We start from the raw sequence: 8,310 nt of genomic DNA on the forward strand, positions 1-8,310 counted from the left end.
GAATGACAGCCTCCTGGTCCATGTACAAATTCCTCATGAGCACAATTAAGTGTTCTGGAATTCCCATTCTTCTCAGTGTTATCCATAATTTTTTATGATTCACACAATCAAATGCTTTTGCATAGTCAATAAAACACAAGTAAACATCTTTCTGGTATTCTTTGCTTTCAGCCAAGAGCTATCTGATATCAACAATGATATCCCTCATTTCACATCCTCTTCTGAATCCAGCTTGCATTTCTGGAAGCTCTCTGTCAATATACTGCTGCAACCATTTTTGAATTACCTTCGGCAACATTTTACTTGCATATGGTATTAATTATATTGTTCTATAATTTCCACATTCTGTGGGATCACCTTCCTGTGGAATGGGTACAAATATGGATCACTTCCAGTCAGTTGGCCAGATTTCTTGGCACAGGTAAGTGACTCCAGCATGGCATCCATTTGTTGAAATATCTCAGTGGATATCTGGTCAATTCCCAGAGCCTTGTTTTTCACCAGTTCCTTCAAGTGCAGCTTCAACCTCTTCCTTCAATATCATTGGTTCTTAATCAAATACCACCTCCTGAAACAGATGAACATTGACCAATTCTTTTTGGTACAGGGACTGTGTATTCCTTCCATCTTCTTTTGATGTTTCCTGAATCATTCAATATTTTGCTTATAGAATCTTTCAGTATTACAACTGGAGGCTTGAAATTTTTCTTCAGTTCTTTCAGCTTGAGACATGGTGAGCATGTTCTTCCCTTTTGGTTTTCTAACTCCAGCTTAAACCAAAAACCAGACTCACTGCCGACGAGTCAATTCGACTCATAGCAACCCCTCCTTGTGTTTCCAAGGAGGTATCTCTAAGGAAATAGATTGCCCAATCTTCCTTCCAAGGAGTGGCTGGTGGGTTTGAACCACCAGCCTTCTGGTTAGCAATCAAATCTTAGGCACTGTGCTACAAAATATTTTGCCATTTGTGAGTCTGTCCGTAAAACTTGTAGAAGAGCTTGGAACCTGGGATGGATGAGCTAGCCCTTTCCTGTAAGAGGCATCCCTGAGATTCCTCCCCAGCTTGTAGACATCAGAGATTTGAACCTCAGGTACTTTCCTCTGATGCAGCCAGCCAGTTGATTCATCCTTTTGTTTTCTTCCACTCAGTTCCACAGATAAGAATCCCAAGAAAATCAAATGGCATCTGGGGATTTCTGCTTACCTGGAGAAGGGACAGAAGTACTCCAACAAGGTAAAGATAGCAATTTGCAAGAGGTTTGATGACTTATCCAGAGAGGACTTACCTAGGTACTTGCCATCTATAATAAAAAGAATTTAGGATTTATAATGTTCAACAGTACAGTTCATATAAGCCTGAGTTTCTGGGGAAGCTAAAATAACATGAACATTCTTGAACACTTTTGTTCAAACATCACCCCAATTCCTGTTTGGTATCTGCTTGTGCAGTGGGCTAAAAACTCAAGATTCTCTCATACTGTATTAGCAAGCAGATGATAAAGATAAGGGTAATCAGCAAATTTCTTAAAGCCTTTGTTCTTAGTTATCTTAATTTTTTTCATATTTTGTTGTCTAAAATCTCAAATCCTTCCATAATTCTATATCTTGAATCCTTTCTTAATCTTGAATCTTTCAGGAACTGTAATGCTGGGGTCTTTTGTTTTGCGCTATATTTTTACCACTTACATGTTGAATCTTTCACTAGCTTGTTAGCTGCCATCAAGTTGGCTCCAGACTCATGGTGACCCCACGCACAATGGAATGAAATGTTACCCAGGCCTGTACCATCCTCATGATTGGTTGCAGATCAGACCAATGTGATCCATAGGGTTTCATTGCTGATTTTCTTGGAATTAAATTGCCAGGCTTTTCTTCCTAGTCTTTCTTAGTCTGGAAGTTTCAATGAAATCTGTTCAGCATGCAAGCCTCCAATAATACATGAGTGATAGCTGTGCATAAGGTACATTGGCTGGGAATTGAACCCAGGTCTCTTACATGGAAGGTGAAGATTCTACTACTGAACCACCATTGCCCCCTTTTCAATACCTTAGGGAAGAAAAAAGGAGATGTTTCTTATTGTCCAAAAGAACTTTGGATATGATGGGCAAAAGAATGAAAATTTGAGTGTTTAGTCAATAGGAGTCAAACAAAAGAGCTCAGCATGTAGCACATGGGAAAGGAGATGGAAAGGGTATATGGAATAACCAGAGCATTCCAATTTCTTGTACCTTTTTTCTCATGCATGGACTGCCATTCTACTGAATTCACATGGGTTATTCAAGTCTACTTATAATAGTGAAAATTTGGTTAGTTAAATTCTTCCTTTACTTGTAACAGTATAGGATCTCTGGTGGTGCAGTGCCTTAGGCATTTGACTGCTAACCAGAAGGCTGGAGGTTCAAATCCACCAGCCACTCCTTGGAAGGAAGATTGGGCAAACTACTTCCATAGTGATACCGCCTCAGAAACCCAAGGAGGGGTTACTATGAGTTGGATCTGATGGCAGTGAGTTTGTTTTTTATTTTTTTATAATAGTATATCTCTCTCAGTCTTGCTCATGTGACTGGAGAACACATCTAAAATTGAAACTTAACATGTTCTTTTTTCTTTTCTTCCTTATGAATTCCAGTTACTCTATATGAATGAGCCATTTTGGGTATTGTGGTGATCCCTTCTAAAGGGTCCCTTATTCTTGATTCTATTTGTCTTAATACTTTCCAACTACATTTCTGTTTTCTAAGACCTTAGTTTTATTAGAGGATACTTTGTGGCACAATGGTTAAGCACTTGGTTGCTAACCTGAAAGGCAACTGGTTGAAAACTACCAGCCATTCTGCTAGAGAAAAGACCTGGCAATCTGCTGCCATAGATTACAGCCTAGAAAACCCTATGGGGCAGTCATATTCTGTCACAGGCAGTCATAGGGTCACTGTAAGTTGGAATCGACTCAACAGCACACAACAATTAGAGGTTGGTTCTCTAATTCTTGATCGACATCCTTGTATATTACATAGCCACCACCCATCTCTCATTTTGTCATACTATGATAGCATACATATTGCTATGATGCTCGAAGCTTTTCTACTTCAAATACCAGCAGGATCACCCATGATGGACAGGCTTTAGTGGACTCAACTCACTGCCATCAAGTCGGTTCCCACTCCTAATGACCCCTTCTTGGGTTTCTGAGGAGGTATCTACAGAAGTAGATTGCCCAGTCTTTCTTCCGAGGAGTGGCTGATGGGTTTGAACCATCAGTCTTCTGGTTAGCAGTGAAATGCCTTAGATACTATGCCACCAGAGCTTCTAGGCTTCAGTGGAACTTCCAGATTAAAGTAGACTTTGAAGAAAGGCCTGGCAATCTCCTTAACCCTAGGGATCACAACAGAATATTGTCTGATATAATGCTGGAAGATGAGTTGTAAGGCACTGAAAATATACAGTAGCTGCAACAACGGACTCAGACATTCCAATAATCATGAAGATGGCACAAGACCAGACAGTGTTACATTCTGTTGTATGTCAAGTCACCATGAGTTGGAGCTGACTCAGAGGCAACTAACAACTATATTAAACAGTTGCTGGTTACACTGAGTATTGCCTTAGCTTATTTGTGGATATTTTAAAAATAACTCTCATTAGATTTAGAAATCTTCTCTATCAAAAAAAGTTCTTTTTGGAAGCAAGTATAAATTTAGTTATGCTCAATTACATAAAGTCAGAGCCTAGACCTTCTTTGCTTTATTGTCCCTTTAAAGCATGCAATAAACAGCTTCCTCCTTGTAACCTGAATGAAGAGGACCTGTTACAGAACCCATACTTCGGCAATCTACTTCTGAATCTCTCACAGCATGTGGATGAAAGTGGCTTAAGCCTCACTCTGGCAAAGGAACAGGCTCAGGTAAAGGCTGTGGGGGAAGGGATGATAGGAGATACGGAAAGTACTTCCCAGAGAGAGAGGTTCCTAATTGGAATTTTTTGGTTTTCTAGGCATGGAAAGAAGTTCGACTGCATAAGACAGCATGGTTGAGGTCTGAGATTCTGCAGAGGGTCATCCAAGAGCTCCTTGTGGACTACTATGTGAAGATACAAGACACAAGTTTAACTTCTGAGGACAAAAAGGTGAGGCAGAAGACATGAAGTAGGGGTTGATTACCAGCTATAGAAATGAGCAGGCCAACTTAATCAGGCTTTGTGTGATTATGTGATCTGTGGGAAACAGCTTTGAGTAACGGGTTATCAAAAAAGAAATGAACTGTAATTTGGGAGAAAGAGTGGGTGTGTTGTCAGAGTTTTAAAAGAAAGATTGAAAAGGAGGAGATATTTTCAAACTAGGAGCTATCTGAAGGCGATGACATGTTTGAGGACTTTAAAAATGTGTGAAGAACTGGTTTGTGAGGGTGAAAGAGGTGGAGTGGGAGAAATTTTATATTAATTCCTTTTTGTTTTTTTATTCTCTCTTTTAGTTTCATGAGACCCTTGAACAGCGGCTACTAGTGACTGAACTGACACGGCTCTTGGGTCCCGCTCAGGAGAAGGAAATGCCTTCATTGCTGGGGCTGGAGAAAGCAGACCTTCTGGAGCTCATGCCACCCTCAGAGGTTGGGGGCAGGCAGATATTAGGACCAAAGGAAAAAAACAGCATAATTTTTTCCATATCTAAAAAAGTTTGCTAAGCTTTAGTGTTTTTGTAAAAACAATACACATTCTTGGTGGTCAAACTTGAGGAAGAAAAATGTTACAAAGGAGAAAGTAAAAGCTTAAATCTTACATTTAGAAATAAATACAGTTAGAATTATATACAGCTTGATATAAATGGTATTATACTCTCCATGCTTATATCCAAAAAAAAAAAAATCACTGCCATTGAGTTGGATCTGACGCATAGCGACCCCTCCTTGGGTTTCTGAGACAGTATTGCTACAGAAGTAGATTGCCCAATCTTCCTTCTGAGGAGTGGCTGGTGAGTTTTGAACCGTCAGCCTTCTGGTTAGTAGTCAGATGCCTTAGGTACTATGCTACCAGAGCTTCCCCATGCTTATATAGAGAGTATAATTTGCTTTCACTCAATATATTTTAGACATTTTTTCAAGTCAGTAAATAAATGTAAATAAGATGATACCTCCTAATGCACTCTGTAGGAGCTCCGGTAGCATAGTGCCTAAGGCACTTGACTGCTAACCAGAAGGCTGGTGGTTCAAACCCACTAGCCACTTCTCAGAAGGAAGGTTGGGCAATCTACTTCCTTAGTGATACCGCCTTGGAAACCCAAGGAGGGGTCGCTATGAATCGGAGCGACTCAATGGCAAAATAACAACAACAAATGCACTCTGAGCACCGTGTGTAAGCACATAGTTAGTGCTCAGTGTTCTTATCAGCATATATCACCACTAGGATTCCATTGGGGAGCTCTGGTGGCGTAGTGCCTAAGGCGCTTGACTACTAACCAGAGACTGGTGGTTCAAACCCACAAGCCACTCCTCGGAAGGAAGACTGGGCAATCTACTTCCATAGAGATAACATCTCAGAAACCCAAGGAGGGGGTCGCTATGAGTCCAATCGACTTGACAGCAGTGAGTTTGGTTTGGTTTGGTTTGAGGATTCCATTTTATAGATTAGCACAATTTGCCTAAAGTTATTAATAGACTTTAAAATTGTTTTCAGATGTTTGCTATTGGAAACCACACTGATATGAACATGCTAGTTCATATATGCCTATGCTCCCTTACATGACAGTTTCCCTGGAGTTAGTGCTAATAGAGCAGGCAGGGTCCCCTGAAGACCAGCTGTGAGCAGAGCACAGAGAGCCAGAGGATATACATATATAACTATTGGTACATATTGCCAAACTGCTCTCTAGAAAGGTATTCTCAGTGCTCCTAGCTCCCATGTTTTCATCACTATGGGATCTTGACAATCATTTTAATCTTTGCTAATTCGATAGGCTATAAATGAATCTCCCTGATATCTTTTCTTGCATTTTCTTTGGTTATTATTGAGGTTGTTATCATCAGCTACTCATTGACTGGATCTTGCTAATTCTAAGAGTTCTATTTGCATCTCTCTTTCTATTTCTATGGCTGGAGGACTTCCTGTGGATGAGACCTAGGCTCCAGCGAGAAGTAGAGGAACAGCTCAAGAAGAAGTGTTTCACCCTGCTCTGCTATCATGATCCCAATTCAGGTGAGTCCTGGCTCTCTGTGCTCTGCTCACAGCTGGTCTTCAGGGGACCCTGCCTGCTCTTTTAAAAATAGTTGGTGTATTAAACCTTTCAGTTTGGGATAGAAGTTGGGAAGCATTAGAGATGCTTATTTGTTTGTTTCCCTGTGGGTATTATAAAAGTAAGGGATTTTGTAAGGACTTATTTTATTTGGCTAAGTGCTAGATGCTAAGAGGAGTGTCCTCCTGTTGCTAAGAAGGATGAGTTCTCTCTTAAGAGGATCCGAATGGCACAGGGTAGAAAGTTTAGGCTCAGAGCTATCCTCTTTGTCTTTACTTCTGCAGCTTAAGAATTAAGGGCCAAAAAGTTGGAATTAGAAATACCATTTGACCCAGCCATTCCATTACTAGGTATATATCCTAAAGAAGTGAGAGCCATGACAAGAACAGACATATGCACACCCATGTTCATCACAGCACTATTTACAATAGCCAAAAAATAGAAACAACCTAGGTGTCCATCAACTGAGGAATGGATAACCAAACTATGGTACATACACACAATGGAATACTATGCAACCCTAAAGAATAATCCAGAATCTGCAAAACACCACATAATGTAGATGAACTTGGAGGATATTATGCTGAGTGAAATAAGTCAATCACAAAAGGACAAATATTGTATTAGTTCGTTATTGTAAAACTCAAGGAAGGGTTGATCTATGGAAGGAAATTTTCTTTGTTGGTTACCAGGGGTGGGAGGGCAGGGTAGGGAACACTGTTAGATAAGTAGAGATAAGTATTGATTTGGGTGAAGAGAAGGGCAATGTACCGAATGTGAGTGATCAACATGGTGGCACTGAGAAAGAGGAAGTCATAGGGAGGTACATGGGGGTACAGACAACAAAGATGAACCCTTTTGCACATATAGTACTGCGTTGTCAGTGAAGGCAAACACGGGTATACAGGTGGATAGATGGGTGGACAGGCTGAACTAGTAGGTATGTCTATGTAGCGGGGAGTGTACCCAAGACCATGTATAGGGTTGGCAGACAGTGGTCATATAAGTTTATTTGTATCATCTGAATTCCCAGGTGTATAATAGAGATGACAAGGGACAAGGTTGTAGTCACTTGGTCACAGCCAGAGGGACCAAGTAGTTGAACCTGTGGGCTTGGGACCATAGTCGCAGGGGAGATCAAGCTCAATTGGCATAACATACTACACAAAACATTGTTCCACCTTCTACATTGGTGAGTGGTGACTGGGATCTTAAAAGCCTGCAAGCAGCCATTTAGATGCAACGATGGGTCTCTCCTCGTCCAGAGCAAGGAAGAATGAAGAAAACCAAAAATTTATGGAAAGAATTAGTCCTAGCAACTGGCATACCATGCGATCCACTGAGATTATGGCCCCTAGCTGCCCTTCAGGTCTGGAATTGGACCCACACCTGTGGTTTCCAGCCAAATAAAAGACAAGCATATGAGTTGAACATTTACCTGAGGTAGATACACTCTTTGGAGAGAACAATGATGGGAGAAAGAAGGGCTGTTTATGCACTGGGAGACAGCTCAAGGGGCGGGAGTGCATGGAGGGATGGACACAGGGAAGAGGTAACTATCAGGAGGAAGTGGGAGGGAAGCTGTTGCATTGTGGTGGATGTGATCAATGTCATGAGACAAAGTGTATGTGAACTGCTGTATGGAAAGTAAATTTGCCCTGTAAATTTTCATCCAAATCACAAAAAGAAAAAAAAAAGAAAAAGAATTAAGGGCCAAATCTGAAATGAAGGTGAGAGTAAAAAGAATTTGATTTTGACAAAACCAAAACCAAACTCATTGTTGTTGAGTCAATTCTGACTCATAGCAACCATAAAGGACAGAATAGAACTGATCTGTAGGGTTTCCAAGGCTGTAATCTTTATGGTAGCACACTGCCTGTCTTCCTCCCTTGGAGCAGTTGGTGGGTTCAAACCACTGACCTATAGGTTAGCAGCTGAGCATTTAACTGCTCTGCCACAAGAGCTCCTAATTTTGAGAAAGGGACTTTCTTATTTAAAAAAAATTATTATGGTAAAATATATATAACAAAAACTTTGCCATTTACAATGTGGAACAAAACTCAAAATCATTTAAAAAAAAGGGGGGGGGG

General features: G+C 40.6%; 1 protein-coding gene across 1 annotated transcript in view; it reads left to right on the plus strand.

Moving 5' to 3' along the window:
• The first annotated feature begins 1,179 nt into the window (after window positions 1-1,179).
• The window catches only part of HAUS4 (HAUS augmin like complex subunit 4), a 9,565-nt gene continuing 2,434 nt past the window's right edge, over window positions 1,180-8,310 (plus strand). Inside the window, exons 1-5 of the mRNA XM_007951244.1 lie at window positions 1,180-1,234; window positions 3,759-3,901; window positions 3,991-4,122; window positions 4,467-4,601; window positions 6,087-6,183. Of these exons, the coding sequence (XP_007949435.1) occupies window positions 1,180-1,234; window positions 3,759-3,901; window positions 3,991-4,122; window positions 4,467-4,601; window positions 6,087-6,183 (562 nt within the window). The remainder of the gene's footprint in view (window positions 1,235-3,758; window positions 3,902-3,990; window positions 4,123-4,466; window positions 4,602-6,086; window positions 6,184-8,310) is intronic.

This window comes from Orycteropus afer, unplaced genomic scaffold (genome assembly GCF_000298275.1).
Source record: "Orycteropus afer afer isolate SDZICR_OR568_19922 unplaced genomic scaffold, OryAfe1.0 scaffold00292, whole genome shotgun sequence".
In the NCBI taxonomy this organism is placed as follows: domain Eukaryota; kingdom Metazoa; phylum Chordata; class Mammalia; order Tubulidentata; family Orycteropodidae; genus Orycteropus; species Orycteropus afer.